This window comes from Manduca sexta, chromosome 21 (genome assembly GCF_014839805.1).
Source record: "Manduca sexta isolate Smith_Timp_Sample1 chromosome 21, JHU_Msex_v1.0, whole genome shotgun sequence".
NCBI classification, from domain to species: domain Eukaryota; kingdom Metazoa; phylum Arthropoda; class Insecta; order Lepidoptera; family Sphingidae; genus Manduca; species Manduca sexta.
The window spans coordinates 14,006,443-14,026,731 of NC_051135.1; the positions used below are offsets into that span (position 1 = coordinate 14,006,443).

A 20,289-nucleotide genomic window follows, 5' to 3' on the forward strand; every position below is an offset into this window, starting at 1 on the left:
AACGCAGCATTTTCAGTCCCCGACGTTTCCCCGGATCTGTCCTTGAAGCGCATCAGAACTGCATCGGGGATTCCGCTCGCCGGCGCACACGCACGATACCGCTCAGTGCAATATGTCCGCGCGAGTAGTTACCGCGTTTGTAGCGCTGGCCGCGACCGTCGCGTGCGCCGCCCGATCGCAGGTTTGTTTTAAAGGGTTTTTTTTTTTATTGTGTGCATCGCAGAAATATATTCTAATCATTGTTATTGACAATTTATTAACGCTGTGATACGGTAAGGTAGATTTATTTTTATTTGAAAAACAAAAATCAATAAAATCATAATAATAACATTTACTCAATTAGTGCTTAAAAATTCCTCGTAATATTATGTTATTTCTTTATATATATATTTGCTTGAATTAATTATGGAAACTTTGTAATCCAAGTTTTGTCCTACAAGCATACATCCAAATTAATTAAATATATAAACGAATATAGAGTACGCGTTGATAAACATCAATATTGTTCCTATTCATATACTGGTAGTAGAATATTTGTATTCGCCTGGATAGTGACCACCGTACATAAGGCAAAAGCCACTATAGTGGCCCACGTAAGTGTGTCGCGTTCCGGGATCAGCCTGTGAATACCCGGAATCAAACAGGCCGGTAGAACAATGTCGACTGGCGAGCAATAACCATCACCAGTCAATATTCTATGTGAACGCTCCACCATCAAGTGGATCACTTTGATACGCTGTATAATCAAAAACCTATGGGAGAATCACGCTGGCATCTTACACCACGAATGAAGTACTTTGACTGTCTACAACTGTTTCTGGATTGTATATTTTTTATCAATCAATGCAGGACCCATAATAAAAGTTACTTCTTATTGGTGTTGCTAAAGTATGACAACGCTCCCAAGCTTTAACTGTAGACCATTTTACAGCCGTTTTTAAACCAATTCGCAATCTTCAATCTAATTCCGAGAATGAACAAATCAAAACAATTCATTTGTTACGTCCAAGAAACTTAATTCTGATTGATCCATTTTTGAAATAGATCGAAAATAGGTATTGGGATTGCTTATGAAAAATTGTGGATAAACTGATTACTGACCGCGATTACCATCTCCCCACTTGTTTCTAAGACCTTGCTGATCCTTATCAGCATCCTGCTGATCCTTATGATTTGTCCTCTATCAAGGGATAGAGGACAAATTCACCCATCAACCCTTCTAAATCAAACCGAAAATCTTAAGGTTAAGTTATATGGGTATATCAAGCATGAATGTCATTGAGGTACAAAAACAATAAGTTTGCAGCTGTGTTTACCGACTACATACTAGTTCTACGCGCTCGTATTGGGTTTTCGTAGCTAGACTAAAGTATGAACCGATATTTAATATTTAGTATAATAATAAAAAATAATAATATCAGCCCTGTATTATATACTGTCCCACTGTTATGCACGAGCCTCCTCCTCTAATGATAGGGCTTAGGCCTCAGTTCACCACGCTGGCCTAGTGCGGGTTGGTAGACTTCACATACCTTCGAAATTATTATAGAGAATTTCTCAGGTATGCAGGTTTCCTCACGATGTTTTCCTTCACTGTTAAAGCAAGCGATGATTCACAAAGAATATATACATACATTTTTAGAAAAGTCAGAGGTGTGTGCCCATTTGATATTGAGCCTGTTGACATTGGTCTTGGCAGTCCGTTCCACTCCGAATAGGCGTAGCTATCAATATCGTTTAAACTATTTAATCCAATAAAAAATGAAACAGACACACATCACACGATATACGTAACTTGAAGGTGGCTGGATAGTCTATCCCGAACCTATATATTTTATTTCTAAAAATGAATATAGACTAGGTCATTTACTTAAAACAGAACGTCGAGCCGCCGTTTTTAATTTTTATTGAACCGCACTTCAAACACGACGCTCGATGTTTTGTTACAAGCGTATTTTAAATTACACCTCTAGCAATACATCAGGGAAAATTGCATTGAATTCCATGCAGCAGTTTTTACGTGATACGTATACAAACATATACAGACATAAAAAAATTTAAAAAATGTAGTTTTCGCTTCTGTTACTTTAATAAAGAACTCCATATTAGTTACAATATCTTAAATGTACAGATATCGGCTTGTTAGAATTTTATTATATTATGTATAAAGATTATTGGGTGTAAATATCCCTTCCCTAATTCATAATATTGATTCCTTCTTAACCGAATTTCGACCACAGCGGCCAATTTCAACGGAGATCAGCCAGGTACGCAGAAGAAATTATAGTTTACAAGTTTGTGCGCAATACATAGTTGCACTTTCTGTTCATTCACTGTCATTGTCCAGTAAAACGGCAATCCGACATGACCGGAGAGAGATCAGGCGCAGAACCAACCGCTTTGCCTCGGAAAGCACGTAAAGTTGGTCCTTTTTTTTTCTTTACGCGCTTTCCGAAGCATGGTTATGGTTATCGGCTTCTTTTTCCGCACTTAGCCCGTAAAAAAGTCGGGCCATTGTGCGTCCGAAGCATGGTATCACACCGTCAATTGCCTGACTCTGAGCTGCGACTGAGTAATTTTTAAGATGGAAAACCCCAGTTACAATTCTTTGCACGGCCCTGGATTCGAACCCAAGACCTCAGCGCGGAATTCATACTCGTACCGTGTGTAATAACAACTACACCACCGAGGTAATCAATACCCTATTTCTATAATATTAATGTCCTTTAGAGGGCACTGCAAAATAATCCTTCTGCATCTGATAGTAAGCAGAGTATGGTCCAGATAGTGTCAACTTACGAGAGACGATTATCCCTGGCCAATCAACACAAATATTCCGGGTGTTTGAAACCGGGTATATGCAGGCTGATTCCGGAACGCGACACACTTACGTGGGCCACTATAGCGGGTTTTTTACTTTGTGTATGGTGTCGCTATCCACGCGTATATATCATACCGATATCACAGGTATATGCGTTTTTTTGGTTGTAGAAATTACTTACCAGATGACCCGTATGCTTTTTTTGCATGCCTATTATATTAGATACAATAAAAAAATCCTTTATGTGTCAGACAGTGTAAAGACAATATATTTGCTATATGAGTTACCCTCGTGAAATAATTTATCAAACAATGAGTAATGCGACAATGCCTGCATATTTCCGAAATCGATTCTAGATTAAATATTTTCTCTAAGATGTCACTTCAATACTTTAAAGTTTATGATACATTCTTTATCTGGTGGCAGATGTCGGAGTTGCGAATATTTTGACTGATTGCGATCAATTTATTACAGTGCGAATGTCGTGAGGTCTCTGGTTCAAACCCAGGGTTGGAGATTATATTGGATTTTTCTTCTCAATATCAATCAGCTCGGGAGTTTGGTATCGTCCCCGACAAATGGTAATTATCCCAAAAAAAGCCACATTGCGTGGCGTAGAATAGAAGCAAGTAATTATATGATTATTACAATATACTTTTGCTGCTACTTATTCATAGTCTACAAACAAAACGTAACATAATATGATATAACAAATACTTTATCAGCAACCTTGTCAATATTTTCACAATATTTCTCTCAATGGCGCGGCCTGAATGCTTAGCATATTTCCAACATGTGTCACGCATGTGTGTCAGATATCGTTCCCCGTGCTCTGACACGCGTGTTGACTTGTTTACAAGCACGTCAGAGTGCTATTATATAGTCACTGTATTGGCCTAATGCACTTTGTTATGGTTGGATTATGAGAATGGCTCTCTTGATGGTACTAGATTACCACGGCTCCTTAACTTGCATTATGGCAGAGGAAACATATATGTGTATTGCCGATATTATATTTATAAATCTCAAATTTGTTTTACTAAAGTATTATAATTTTCTGCCGACGTTTCGAAGACTTTCTAGCCTTCGTGATCACGGGACGGAATGAAACCACGAAGGCTGCAAAGTCTTTTAAACGTCAGGAGAAAATTATAATATCAAAACCGCGATAAAATCCGTAAAATAATTTTATATCAATGTCTAACATTCACGTAAACATAAGAAATTGTTCTACAAAGTATATTTTGTGTCGAGGATAATACACGTATTACTCTCGTTAGTTCCTCAGGATTTCGGTCCCTAAACAGACCAGCAAATATTTTGGATCAAACAAAATTACATTGTAGGCACTTGTATTATGGGTCTAAACTTTGAATTTATTATTAACAGTTTTTTTTCATTGAAACATAATTTAAATATTCTATTTTATATATGGATGAAGCCTGAAATCTATAAACAGTAGGGCACTATTTACTCAGTCTGTTTACTCAACAGTCCACAAGGCTGTGTAGGGCAAATAAATCTAATTCAACGCATTCCAACGTTATCTACGATCCTTATCAACGCCATTGACAGAACAAAAATACGAGAAACTGGCGAATTGATGTTAATACTCTGAGATAAATTGCAACTTTAATTAATAATATTCACTGAAAATCATTTTATGATATTACATCAATGTGCGTTACCAGTGATGACGTATTGCACTGAGAAGTGGACTCTAACTATAGGCCGTATAAGAAAACTCACAGTCGCTCAGCGAGCTATGGAGAGGGCTATGCTTGGCGTTTCTCTACGCGATGGAAGCAGAAATGCGGAGATCCGTATGAACGAAAATCACCGATATAGCCTATCAGTTTAGCAAGCTGAAGAGGCAGTGGGCAGGGCACATAGCTCGCAAAACTGATGGCCGATGGGGCACGAAGGTCCTGGAGCGGAGGCCATGAACTGGCAGGCTCAACGTCAGACGTCCAAATACGAGATGGGCAGATGACCTAATAAGTCGCATGAGGTCGCTGGATGAAGGCCACTTCCTACAGAGATCTAGAAATCTTTGGGGGAAACCCATGTTCAGCAGTGGACATCCAGGAGCTGATGATGATGATGATGACATACAAAAGTAAATCTGACCTCATCTTTGTCCTGGATTCAACCAAACATATATCAAGCTTTTATCTCCAAGACCTGAGCAGAGGCACAACCAGGGCACCCACATGTCACCATGTGTGTCCAGTCCCATGATATGATAGACGGCGAGCCTGTCGCTGTATTAGACACAAATTCTAGATTCTGGATTGATACTGAACAGAAAAACCTAATATCACTTTGTCCCATGCAGGAGTCGAAGCCAGGACCTCAGAGCATTGTCGTTCCACACACGCAACACGAATGCGTCACTGACGGGGTCATCCATCCGGCAAATGTGTTATTTTTCACTCATACGTCAGATAGGTACAGTCGCTTAGCCCATGTTACTAATGGTAACTTTTTTTCTATGGTCTAACACTACCATAAAATTCCAAATGGTCAAGCAATCTAAAATTTTTATGCTTTTCAATTCAAATCGATAAAATCTTATTGACCAATATATTAATAAAAACCTCGCAACTGTAGGCTCACATAATGATAACATAAACAAAAATAAAATCATGGAACAGAAAATGCTTTTTAGCGATGATAACTTCATTGTGTATAGAAGCAAAGTTCACACAATCATTGAAATACATTTGATCTTAACCCTCAAATGCGTGTAACAGAACACTTTATTTACATTTCCAACAATACCAGACGATTTAGTTTTATCACCGATCCGCGCTCATGCCAGTTGCACGTAATACGACTATAATATATAGTTTAATGGTTTCCTTTGTGACATCAAGTAATTTTGTAGTCGTAACATTACGGCTTTACGGTCTCCCATCGCACGTGTTTGGAACATAAAAAATTTGCACAGCTTTGATATTCGGCCGTGGCCCAGTTGAAATCTTAATTTTCTGATAATTTTACGTGGATATATATTTCAATTTTCGTCTGTCTAGACTCTAGACTAACACAATCCATTAGGTCGGTGATCATTTTAATTTTCAATCCCAGCTACGTATTCAAACGAACATTTACAAACTGATTGTAATTAACCACTGCTAGGTAACATTTGTGCTTCCGAAGATTTTGCGGGTAATTTTCGACTTGGAAACACTGGAAGGACTTGGGCATTTTGGATAGCCAATTTCTTTCTCCCTCTCTCTTTTCTAGGAACACATAAAGCGACAGTAAAGCTTCCAATTCACTTTACTGTAAGTTAATCTACTTTATTCATATTACCCCACTCAGGACGACCAATCAATGATACAAATTTATCAATAACTTAATTGTTACAACCAAAACCGTCACCTGGCGTGGCTTCACTACTAAATCTGAAAACCTAACTGTGAATTTGACTACTCAACCCACGGACTCAAACTTCTCCTAAAGGGATGCAAATTACGGAATTCCAATTTAATATATGCAAAAGACGATATAGAATCAGGTCTAGAACCCTTTTCACCGTTTTCATTGCAATTGATATTCAGCTTGGACCAGGACTCTCATACCTATTACAATTTTCCATATCTATTGCGTATTAACATACCTACTATCAAACCGGATATCATATTTCAGACACGGGTCGCTCACAAGAATATGTAACTGTTTCCTTGCCATTCGTTTCGTTAGTATGACTGGTAAGGGCTCGATAACACTATTTATGGACTGCCTTACTGCCATCAATCGTCCTGCATAATGTTAACACTAAATTCTCCATGCAGCTACAGAATGAAAATCAATTCAGAGACTATACGTCACATAGGTGCAAGTAATAGAGACGAGACTCTTCGAAATTGAAACTGGTAGTAGTTCTCTGATATGGGAGAGTCCGCCTGGGTAGGTACCGCCGCAATCTCTACTTCTGCCGTCAAGCAGCAGTGTGTAGTTACTGTTGTGTTCCGATTTGAAGAACATTGTAGTCAGTGTAACTACTAGATATAAGACTTTACATCTCATGTCTCAGGATGGCGAGCGCAGTAGATAATTATCAATACTTTGTAATTCAAGGTGTTGGATGGTGTTTTTACTGTTTATACCTGGTCGTACCATCAGGCGAACGGCAAGCTCGTCTCGTCATTCACGATAAAAAAAAACTAGTCACTGCCGATAGTTTATCTGTTTACAATCATGGTTTGAACTCCCACTGACAAGATAAACCCAATTTCACTTTACTTAGCCCGAAATTCGAACTTGAGACTTCAAAGCGGCAGTCTACAGGTAATACAATTACGCCATCCAGGCAGTGAAATGTTAATCATAAAAACTCCAGACCAGAGACTCCGAGTGACCGTGTTAAATGCAACATTTAACCTAATTATATTATTTAACGACGAAAAACATTTAGTTTTCGACGTGGGCGCATCTAAATCAAGGTTACTACTGCGAGACTGGAACCTTATTTCCCTGTAAATCATTATAACTACAGTAACACTTTACAGTTTGACAGTTGTTACCGGAAAGTATTAAAACATAATATTTATTGAATATTACGATGACGTATTTGTGTTTAATATCAGGCGTGCGGTGACGTAACTGTTAAAATTAAGGCGACGCGCAGACTGTCAACTTGTTGCCAACTCTACACTACTAAAAACTGAATGTCATTGAATGTAACTAAATATGCCATTCTAAACTTCCAGGATGCCGTCATCTGGGTAGACGTTGCCAAACGCGGCCCGACTCTGACCGACGTGGTTCCTCCTGAGGAAATAAAGAGATACACTCCAGGGCTCGCTGAACAGCTGGAGAACGTGAAGGCTGACACTCTTCTCCTGTACACGGAGTATACTGCGAAGGCTGGCTCAGACCTGAAGTCATTTCTAACCAACGTCACCAATTACGTCAAGTTGGCCGTCGAGGACGTCGGCGTCGAAATTCGCAATGACGTGAGTAGTTTATTTTTTTTATTTTTTTATTCTATAGACCTTACTTACTGAACCTTCTTCGCCCTGCCCAAACCCATCTATCCCAAAAAGTGTAAGTTTATCTTTTAGTTTGGATTTTAATGTAATTTATTGCGCTAAATATAATCTTCTTACATTCATTCCACACTAAGCGTACTTTTTATTAAATGTAATATACACCGTTATTGTATACATCGGACAGGATACTGCTCGAATCTACCTATTTGTTATGTAGGGCATATATTTAAAAAATCTTGAACTTAAAAACACAGAATATAGAATAGTACTACGTACTAGAAAGATTATGCATAGCAATTATTCCCTTTATGAATATACAAGCAATAACTATGGATATTCTGGAACTACCCCTAAGAGTATAACCAGGGTTGAAGGTTTGAATGGAGAAACTAAGTGAACTGTAAACAATATGTAATATAAATATACCTAAAAGTCTAGACCCCACACAGACCTTATCGTGGGTACCAACTGCGAGGGACTTTCCCACATCGTAACCCGAAACAAATATTTGCGGGTAAAGCAGTTGTCCCGGAATCGAACCCATGGCGTCTTATTTCACAACCCATCGCGCCCTTTGCATGATATCGCATCGATTTCGCTGAAGTTGCATATAGAAAAAAGTCCCGGGACACTCACTAGTGGAAGTCAAGTCTATACATTACTATACGTGCTGAATAAATGGTTCTCCTTTCTTATATATATTTTTGTTATTGCTTTAAATGACGAGACGAGCTTGCCGTTCGCCTGAAGGAAAGCGATACGACCGCCCATAAACAGAAGAAAACCATTCAACACCTTGAATTACAAAGTTTGGTATTCTACTGCGCTCGCCATCCTGAGACATGAGAAGTTAAGTATTGTTATATCCAATAGTTACGCTGGCTACAATGTCCCTCTAACGGAACATGGCAGTAACTACATACTGCTGCTTGGCGGCATAAATAGACATATAATAAATAATATACATACACATGAAATTACTTTATCATATTTATATTAACTTAATTATGAGTATAGCTCGCTCGATCATAAGGTCAAAAACTACTCATTAACAATAACTGTAACAGTACCACACGAAAATTGAAGTAAAAATCACCTCTACTCTGAATCATCCAGATAACCTGGTTACGTGTGGCGAAGGGTCCATACAATCCAAGTCCTGTCGGCTTCACTTTCGTAGTTTTTTTAGAGACTCACGCCCTCACACCCACCACTACAACTCCTGTAAACCAGGATCAGCAGTGGCACGCATTTTATGACACGGAGCAGTGAAGTTCGGCGGGTCTCAGGGAAAACTAATTTGCCACTATCCCGCAACGAAATTAATCAAATAAGAAGATAGGGAGAAGTTGGAAATATTAATCGTCCACTTCCCTCCATAATAGTATCTTATATAGTATTTTATGTAAAATCTAAACATTAGAATGATTAGCAAACCCCATTTATGCATGTTACTAGTACCTATAAATCGTGTCAAGATCCTTTACAGAAAATTTTATCATCGCCACTGCTGGTTACTTCAGTTAATAATCTGAACGTCTGGTGGAATCTTAATTATAAGATAGTCTATATTTTATCTTACGTATTATAAATATCTCTTGCTAATGCTATAAAAACCAGATCGTGAGAATGTTTGAATGTTAGATAAAGGTTAACGTAGAAGCCACTGAATGCATTTAGACGAAATTTGACACGAAGATGTCACCATGTCTAAAAGTAAAATGTAGGCTATTTTCATAGTGGAAAAAAGCACAAAACGACTTTTATGACTGAAAAAGATCGGGTACGTGGGCAAACCTGTAAGCAATGCTCAATAACTTAATGAAACAAATAAATCAAGAATACGATATTTAATCATGAAGACCAAGACAAAAGACAAAAAAGGGCATAGCATCATTTCCCTTTTAACGTCAGATTTACCGACACTACGCTATGAAAATTTATAATAGTTTGGGCTGAGCTAAGCCGCGTGCCATCACGGCTTATTACGATTACAAAGCGCTGCATCTGCAATTTGCATCAATACATTATACAAGCAGTGTGTTGAAATTTGAGATCAGGTGTTGCTTTCAAAATTCCTTTGTGTGCTAAAATGTTTGTTATTTATTATTTTTATTGGCACAGCATTGGCATTATTAGAGCTAACGGTAAGTAAGTAGGTACTAAGACAAATAAAAAATGGTATATCAATCAAGACTGCCTTGATGGATGATTGTATTGCGTGTACCAGTGGCCAATGGTGAAAATTTCCGAAAGAGAACCCGAAACAACATACATGTACTAATATGCATAGATGGGTTTGCAAATCATTCTGATGACAATTAGATTCTACAGAAATTCTACATGAAAGGAAACTGGCAGGAATCGGGATGTTTAGACCCATCGGCGCCGGTACACCCGACTGCCATGTTGACGTCTCGATTTGGGTTCGATTGCAAAAGTATAAGCATCATCATCTCACATACGCGCTATCTTTTGATTTCCCCTTAATTGCCAGCTCGAGCTGTCTACTTTGGTTCATACCTTGTATTCCTTACAAATTTTATCCCGAATTTAAAATAAAGTACTTTTTTTAAATTTATTATTATTATCAAAAACGATTAACAATTGATAAACCAAAAGTAGTAGCATATACTAGATTAAGTTTTTGTGTACATCTACATCATCGGGAATTATTTTATTTATTTATGCAGCTATAATTTCGTATACAAAAACCCACCTACGTATACAAACAAAGTCGGGAAACACTCATTCACGTTCAAATTATTCGATCACAATAACATATTTCCATTCTAAAGAATGTATAACAGCCATGAACTTGTAACAATGTTTTGTTTAAACTGTGTACAATTTCACCGACATGACGCTTATGTTATCATGTGTATTTTTAGTAATTCTACAAATAAATGCGCGGAAGTGTTTGTGTATACATCATTTTGTAGTTATGGGTTTTGCGTTAGTACATGACGGCATATATTCACAATGTTTTGGAATCAGCTTTCTGTTTAGTTTTTGTATTAGCACCTCGCTTTCTTGAAGTCTTGGGAGCTGCATCGAAATTCGCTTAGGCATCGATATATATGTACTACGCGCTTAGCCGTTTGCGGTGCGTGGACTATTTAGTGTAGATGTGTAGTTTAGAACATTTGAAGAATTGTTATCTTGACAGTACAATGTTACATTTTTTGTTTAGTTTTTTGTGCGATTAATGCCTACCCGAAGCCCAAAAATTTTCATTTCCTTCGTAAAGAAGAAGATTAAAGATTGGAATTATTTTTAGTTCTGGACAATGATCATTACTTTTCAATAGATAATCATATTGCTCCTTTACTAGCTCTATCATAAAGTCATGTTTGCATATACATAACAACATCACTTCAACTCAGAAAGGCTAGGCAGTAGACCAGTGCTTGCACATGTCGCGACCCACTCGCTCCCGATGAAGGGGACATAAGGCAAATATTATATATTAATAGCATTCGAAATTCGATAGAAAAACCTATATAAAATTTTACCTGACTTAAAATCCTAAACCTCATGGTTCTCATGCCGAATACTGCCAATAAGCCTAACAGTGAAATTTTCTTTTGCTATCAATTACCAACTACACGATGGTACTCATCAAGTGTCAACCATTTCATCATGGTACAGATATATAACAATATCTATACCTTTCTGTCTACCTCTCCAATGCAGTATTTATGATAAGTAGGCAGTACTCAGGTGCATATCTGGAGTGCACTCAAGTGGCGAAGTGTTCTCGATATGTGGTATAATGTGTTGGCTCGCCGCGCCGCCGCGCTGTGCCGCTGTTGATCGCACGCCAGCCCGCTAGACGTCAATGCTATTCGTACCATGAGTTTTATATTTCGAAGATATTTATATTGAAATTACTACGCGTTCTGTTTTTGAAAAAAGGAAGCCTTTTGCAACTGAATGACGAGAGTAGCTCGCCCAATGATAAGTGATGGGATCGATCATAAATAATATTAACACCATCAGTTTTGAATCACAAAGCGCAATGTAGGAGTGCATTACGCTAATTACAAATTAATACCACTATAATCTCCTGTTATTCTAGAAAATGAGGTCCTATCTATGCGTTAATGATCATTTCCCAACATGCAACGAGATTCTTCCACCAACAAACCCACTGATAACAAACCATGTAGCACGCTTACAAAACTATGTGATTTAATGATTTATTATGTTTACGCGAATGTTAGATATTGAAATAAAACTAGTCTTCAAATTTTACAGCTGCTTTTAGATTTTTTTTCTCACGACGTTTTGAAGATTTTGCAACCTTCATCGTCACGGGAAACAAGTTGCCAGACTTCACTACACTGTGAGCTCATTCTGCGTAGATCTGACTGACAACAGCTATTTTTATACAATTGGAAAATGTAGGTAGATATTGTAACTTTGAGTTTTCGGATGACCAACACATCAGTAGGCTACAAGATCATAGACCCTGAAAATCCTCGAAACCGCGCCGGGAGAAAAATAAAATATAAAAAATCCCGATAAAATCCAAAAACTAACTATCTAGTTCTTTTCCCACCCACAGTAAAAATCTGGAAAATTTACTAAAGTTTGGTCACAGTACCGGGATGTGACGACCGCAGTCTGGGTGCACCGCCTTGACTCAGTTCGATAGCACCCAAGGCTTGCAGGTTATATAACACCAAAACCCAGCTGATAGCGTAATGAAATATTTCGTTCGTTTTAAATTAGAAATTTCTTGCACCAATATATTGCACATGAACTTCCAGATGCGTTAGCTATATATTAATAGTTGATATACATGTGATTTGCCGCAATTCCCACAAGATTAAAAAATTGTAGAAGTTATTGTTTACAATATAAATAATGGGATCTTTTGCAAGTTTCCTTGCCAACCTAAACCACGCTGATTGTTAAATGTTAAGCAATAAAAATGATCCGATATAATTATAAATGAGCATAAATCTTGCGGCGACAGGCTAGTGGGGAGTAGAACTTTAGGGGGATGGTCGCAGGTTCGAACCCGATCCTGGACACGAACCTCTTACGCAGCTATATGTATATTATCAACTATTATAACCCGCTTTAAAGGTGAAAGAAAACACCTTGAGGAAACCCGCATAGCTGAAAATTCTTTGTAAGAGTTTCGTATAGGAAGCCTGCTCACATGCATTACTTCAGCCTGGAGGACCTAAATCCTATCGGTAGTAGAGATGCACCATGGCCAATTCCGTTTCAAGTTCTGTCCATAAATTCATCCTACAAAATCACAAACAAATCTATTTCAATAATAATTTCATATTTCCTCAATTTGTAACGAACATAAAATCTGGTTATGAATGGTAAAGACGGACTCAATTTATTTTATTTAAAGACGTTTCACGAAGGTTTATGTTTAACAATTTATGTAACAAGGCTAACTCATTTCAGTAATGAAGATATCTTCACGCTTGTTTCTTCGGGGTCGGTAGAGATGTTCCTTGAATGGATACGAACAATAATAATATTTGATATTTGTGTGTTATCGAAACCTAGGTTAGGTACTAATAAGTATAAAAATTATTTTTTTTAAAGAGTTTTGCGGATTTGTTAAGACATAAATTATGGATTTAACTCTCCTTCCTACTGCCTATTCCTTTTCTTACTTTTTATACTGGAGTCCCAAGTCGTGCAACACTGTGAATTTTTCTAACATGATGTCTGAAACTGAAGCCCTTAAAATCGATTTAACGTAAGATCATTAAGACTAAGCTCTAACCTTTCGACAACTTGCTTAAAGTAGGTTGCACCTAACCCACGTAAAAATGTAAAAAAAGCGGGAAAGATGTCTTTAAAGTTATCCCGTAACTAGAATATTTAGAGAGGCACAGAAACCCATCTTTACGATGTTGTTTTATAATTATTTTAGACGTTGTACTTAATAGGAGATTAATCATTTGCGTCGCCAAGATTGCTGTTAGGTGCATCTGCATAAGTAGGTACTACATAATATCAATATTTTTTTTTTTCAAATAAAAATCGCTGACGTATTTGCATATACTAAACTATAAGGTCGATAGTTCCCATTGTCATTCAATTATTTTTATTGTGATTTGTTCCGAACAGGGGGGTGCACGTGCTCCGCTTTGCACCCCCTCCCGGCGCCCATGAAATTAATGCTTCTTTACACGTAATCTACGAAACGTTTGACTGATTACTTGCCAATTGTTTATGAATATTAAAATATATTTTCGGACATGACCGAGACCGCGACCGTGCCAACGCCTGCGAGTAGAAAGGGCGCGTATTATTAGACGATTAATCTGACTCCGGTCGTAAGGTAACATGACATAAAATGACTAATTGCAACCATTTATAATGCTGTTATAATTATTATAATTTGTCAAAACCAGAGCTACGTTAAATGACGTATAATGACGCGAATTATCTTTTCAGGGCTAAGTAACCTACTCGGTCTAATAATCGCTCGGATGATGTTATACTCCCGAGTGTCGACAGTGGGCCGTAAGACCGGTGAAACCAACATAACCATTCCACCGACCCTCCAAGTGGTGGTAACGATAACGCGTTTTTTCCCCGTGAAAAAAGGCTTGTGTCTCCTAAGAGATCATCGCGCAACAGCAGCCTTCGTCTGATTGCCTGTATATTTGTCTCTAATAAGAACATGAACTATTGTATGGAACTTTTTATATGCAATTATGTCTTGCAATACGTTCTATTTTCATGTACTACTGTTTGTATTGTCTATTCATTAAATAATAATTCTTTAAGTACTTTTTAGAAGTACATTTTTTGGTAATAGTTGTTAGTCGACTTATATTATAAATTATTGATTTTATCTCATGATGGCTCCCTCGGTGGCATAGTTTTATAGCGTGCGCTCTAGGTTTATCTGCTCAGTATCAGCTCGAAGACTAGAATTTTCGCCCGATATGGAAATAGGCTCGCCTCCTATCATGAGATGGAATACACGTCACGAAAAATAGGTTCCCTTTTGCACGATATTTATATCATTAAGGCATATGTTGGTTAGTTTTTGATTTAATCTAAATCCAGCTGCATTGGCACGCCCACGGAAATGGAATATTTTGTTGCATTTTACAATAATATTAAACCACGCTGTCATATAAAACGGTTTCCGTAATGCATTTACAGCGAATATATATTGTTCGGTGCACTCACGTCACCCTGGACCTTGGCTTTGGCAGTAACCTAGTGCATAATAGTGATGTCTCTAATGTTAGAATTGTAGATAATTGATATCTTAATCAATAGGAATTATGGAATATTTTTGTTATAGGACTTACTGCTATAAGTTTTACAGTGTATTGGATTAAGTTTTTATTTTTTTGGAAGTTTTAAATATATTATTTTAAAAAACGGCGATATCCTAGTTGGGTGCGGAACGGACTGCCAAGACGAATGTCCGCAGGTTCAAATCCCAAGGGCACACACGTCTGACTTTTCTAAAATCATGTGTGTATTCTTTGTGAATTGTCGTTCGCTTTAACGGTGAAGGAAAACATCGTGGGGAAACTTGCACATCTGAGAAGTTCTCTATAGGAATTTCGAATATGTGTGAAGTCTACCAATCGGCTCTCGGTCAGCGTGGTGGACTAAAGCCTAATCCGACTGTCCCACTGTTGGGCATGGGCCTCCTCTATAAGTAGTAGAGGAGGCCCATGCCCAACAGTGGGACAGTATATAATACAGGGCTGATATTATTTATTTTTATTAAATATATTTTATTTATTTATTTAACTATCTATACTTGTATGATAATTTTGTTTTACGGAAACATCATTGCGTTAATTTCTCTTGGTTTTATGTGGGACCTTGAACACGGTTGGAGAAGCTATCAAAATTAAGTAAACAGATCAGTTCAGCGCTGTTGCGCTGCACTATGCAATTGCATGTTGTTATGTTGTTGTGTTGTTGGCAACCGTGATCTCACCGGCGCTATTAATGGTCCATTCATGCAAAGCAATTGAGTCTACTTCAGGCGTTACCTTCAGCTTATTATGTTAAGAAATAATGTATACAAACAGAACTTCCTGTTATGTATACATAATTTATGTTATTTATAAACAGGTATACTCATTTGACTCAAATATATAAATAACTAATATCTTCACAAAATTATCCTGACTATGGCGAAGCAAGGAAGGGTATAATTTTAACACCTATGCATCTATGTATATATGAATTTAAGTCTCATTCTACCGTCGCTTCTTATATATCTTTTTTGTCTGATTTGTCTATCAATTCGCCTTATAATAAGATAAGGTGTTACTCGCGGCTTAGTCTGCGTGAAAGCTTTCAACGCACCAAAATCCCCTAAATCACTAGTGATGTATAGAATCAAATGTGCGATGCTAACACCATTTATTTAAAAATCTAATTATTTATCATGGAAGCAAATTAGTGAGATAAAAAGACACCTCTGTATTAACATGTTTATCCGTATGGCAAAGATCACGAAAATCCCTCTACTGCTACGTTTATTTCTAACAAACATTCAAACATAAAAAACACTATTTTTCGCATTTACTATATAAGTAAAGATATGTATTTAATTATTCGTTTACATTGACTAATTTCGTGAATAGTAAGTATAAAAAAATTGAATTCGTTGGTGAAGTATTTGAGCACCAAAATATATTTTTTTGCAGGGTCGATGTCGCGCCGTATTCGACCATCGTCTCCATAAGATCGAAGTGGATTCGCATAAGGCGGCCAGCTTCAGCGCCGACAACCACCACAAGTTCCTGCTGGGTCACATGGTCGTCTTCCGCATCCATCTTAATAAGGTACATTACATCACACTATCCCACTTTCGACTGCCTGTTATTAAAACGTGTAAACAAAATGTAAATCCTTTATTGGTCTTAATATAAGTGTATCAGATTGTGTCCCTCAAGTATTAAGTGCTGAGGATTTTTAATAAATAAAATAAAAAAAAAACATTTTTTACTTTCTTTATGATTACTATTTGCATGGATTTGTGTAATTTTTTCATATGTACAAGGCACATTGACCTCATTGCACCTGCTGCTTAGCGGAATGTGGTCCAGAAAGAAGGTCGACTGACGAAAGATTCAGCCAGTCGACACAATAATGCCGGCCTGTTTTAATTTGATACACAACTAAATCCCGAAACTCGGAGCACTTATTTTACTCAAAAAAAAAAACAACATAGAAATTTCTGCTCTGTAATATGAAGATATTAAATCTATATGAAATATTACGTAGCTAACTTTAAGACCTAATTTCATATCTTTCCAGAGCGAAGACTACATAAAAAAAAGCGACCGAGCTGTAAGGAGCTGCGGTACATCATGTGAGGTATGTCAGTCAATGATGAGACATTCAGTCTTACTTATAAAAAATGTGCAAAGCCATGCTTAGTTAAAACACAAATTTACTCGATCAGCTGAAAGTCAAAACCCGCCATCTTTCCTTTTAATAAGGTTTAAACTAGGAACCGTTGATGTTTTTGACAGCTATATAATTAATTCTTAACCACCTCTTAATGCTGGCAACAACAGATACTCTGTTATACTTATAAAATGCAATTTTATAAGTATAACAGAGTATCTGTTGTTGCCATTTAAATCTTAATGTCTGTCTACATCTAAGCAGCAGTATGCGTGTATTGTTGGGTTGTACTTCGATGGAATTTAGCGAGTGTCATAACCTAATGAATGTATACCCAAACATTATTATAGTGAATAAACCGCTTTAGAGGCTCTTTGCAACAAGTCGCCCCACCTGTTTAGTTGGTGTATGGTATGTCTCTAACATGACACTTTAAAAATCAGTTCAAAATCATCCCGCCACTTATAATCATAGCACCTCAATTTCAGACCACGCCGCGTGTGCAACGCTGGCGCCGCATGGCAGCGGAGGAGATTCACCGGGTCCAGGACGACCTGCAGCATTCCCGCCGCTCCTATAGGGACCTCGTGAACCACGCCCGTCGAAGACTCAACCACCTTCGGAAGCTGATCACCACGAGGGTGCAGGACGCAGTGTTCGAGTACCAGGAGTGCATAAGACGAGGGTAGATTAGTGATGGTTGTGATAACAATCGATACCGTAATAAGAAAGTTCTAGAAGCTAAGTTGCAGATATAAATTGACCATAGCTAAAGAGCTAATGGGTTACCTAAAAACAGAAGATGACCTCTCCCTAGATTTAACTAATGCTATGATAACGGATGTTGCATATCAAATTTGCAAAGTTCCACAAAACTCGACGGCTAAGTATATACTATACTCGATTCAGCTAGACTACCAACTCATTGTTCAAGAACCGATAATTCGTCTATGCTTAATTTAGCCATATAAATATATGCTAAATATACTTATTGCGGTATATATTGAAAGTTGTATGTATTTATAGTTTGAGGATCGGTGCAAAGACTCTGAGCAACCAGTGGATGAGGTGCTGATAGTTAAATAATGTGCCATTTACGTGCCGTGTTGTACTTTAAGGAAAGGAATGAGTATAAGACTGTACTAAATATTCTAAAAATAAGATAGTACTACTTATACAATCTCTTCTAAGGATACAATCGATCAGCGTCCTTGTTGATGCATCATTTCATGTTGAATAAGTATTTTGCTATCATTACAATAGAACTCTTTTTTCGTTTGTAAATCAGAGCAAATATTTTCCAAGTATCTACCAAGGTAGTTATTAGTTAATATTTCCAAAATTGTCTTGAACCGGTTTGGCGATGGCCTCGCCCCCATATTACATCATGGGACGAAACACACTTGGCGAAAATTGGGCGTCCTGGTTGAGCCTCTTCATACCCTTTCGGAGATAAATGCACGATGTGTATATTGTCATGAATCTGTAAATCCACTGTATATGACAATGATAGCGTAGTCCAAATATAATGTGGATCAATATAAGATATCTCGCAAAAATCCCTATAAATTTTTTAGTTTTCAATTACCAGTATTTTGAGTACAACACGACGCATTCGGTTACCTAAACATAGATGTTAATAATTTATTTGTATTTAATTGGATGGACATGTGATTCGATGTGATGAACGAAATTATATAAAATTCTAGATGTAATTTTTAATAGAATTACTGTGATAGTCAAAATGATCGATCACTTCATCTGAGAAGATGTTTTAATGTAACCATATCAGCTCGTAGTCTCTGAGTTTGGAATGAAACTATGGCTATAGTTTTAGATAGTAGAAAAAATACAATCGCTCTCTTAATAAAATAATAACCTATTCCAAAATTGTTAATTTGTGGGAATCGTCAAAAAACTCATTTCTGTTATGACCTTTTTATTTTTCCTTTTTTTCATGCTATAGGTTACATTTTGGACTTATCTTTAACAAGTTCAATTTTATAGCAACTTAAAAAAGGTCGCAAGCAGAAATGGGTTTTTTGACGATTCCCACAAATTAACAATTTTGGAATAGGTCATTATTTTATTAAGAGAGCGCAATATCAGCTATTGCTGAAGTCGGTGGATGGTCTAAATGAAGGAGGCACATGAAGATTAGGAAATTCATAGAATTCGTGCAGTACGTAAGTGGTAATACATTTGTGTTATATGTTTGTAAGTCGAAGCGTGCAGTTAACTTAAAACAAACTCAAAGTGCTCTCTTTAATCCCCGGTGTAACTAAAGAGCAAGGTGGAGGTCTGACTGCAACCAAAGCATTAATAATACATAAGATAATTAACGAGATGTTGAACATTAGTTGGTAACTTGTAGTAATCTTACCAACATTGCATTGCAAAGATACTTCACTACATTTGAAGGTACAGTGCGAATAATATTGACAGTTACAACTCTTCACTTACTAGTAAGATTGAAGGTATGTGATACTGATTACACGACCACCCGGGAATCAACCACTACCATTGTGTTGTGGTTGACCTCGGAAGAGGGTCGGCAGCGACTGGATGCAAAAACAGCAGACAGGGCACTGTAGCGTACCTTGGGAAAGCCCTATGTCCAGCAGCGAACTGCAACGGGCTAATGATAATCATCCCGGATCGGGGATATGGCAGATTTAGAGTAATTTAAAACTTATCTTCTCAGATGATGCGTGATTTTGTCGTTGTGCATAACATAGCTATAAGTACAATGTTGTTCTAGTGATTTGTATGGCGAAACAGAATGTTTGTACTTACAACGTATTTTATTAAATAAATTTAACTAATTTTCGTGTTTTATTTATTTGGGACGATTTTTATAACATAACAATTTTAGTTTTACTGATTATTTCTACGAGCTGCATACATTTATAGAAGAGTCGGCCTATCCATGCTCTAAAAAATATATCTACTGCATATTCTACCATTTGTAATTTCTACTTACGGTCAATACCAAACGAACTCTGCTTGACTCATCCAATGCTGTTTTATCTGTCACTCGAACATTATATAGTAAACTACAGAGGTGACCAAGGTTAGGTT

The 20,289-nt window shown here is 37.2% G+C and overlaps 1 protein-coding gene across 1 annotated transcript; it reads left to right on the plus strand.

Annotated features, from left to right (window-relative positions):
- The first annotated feature begins 74 nt into the window (after nt 1-74).
- On the plus strand, nt 75-20,033 carry LOC115442266. Its single transcript, XM_030167276.2, has 5 exons — nt 75-181; nt 7,543-7,788; nt 16,503-16,640; nt 17,116-17,175; nt 17,697-20,033. The coding sequence occupies exons 1-5, from the start codon at nt 113-115 to the stop codon at nt 17,895-17,897; spliced, it is 714 nt and encodes a 237-aa protein (XP_030023136.1). The 5' UTR covers nt 75-112; the 3' UTR covers nt 17,898-20,033.
- Nucleotides 20,034-20,289: the final 256 nt, after the last annotated feature.

Coding starts and splice junctions, on each gene's coding strand:
- LOC115442266 (XM_030167276.2), top strand. CDS start 113: ATGTCCGCGCGAGTAGTTACCGCGTTTGTAGCGCTGGCCGCGACCGTC. Junction 182..7,542: donor CGTGCGCCGCCCGATCGCAG/GTTTGTTTTAAA, acceptor CTAAACTTCCAG/GATGCCGTCATCTGGGTAGA. Junction 7,789..16,502: donor GCGTCGAAATTCGCAATGAC/GTGAGTAGTTTA, acceptor ATTTTTTTGCAG/GGTCGATGTCGCGCCGTATT.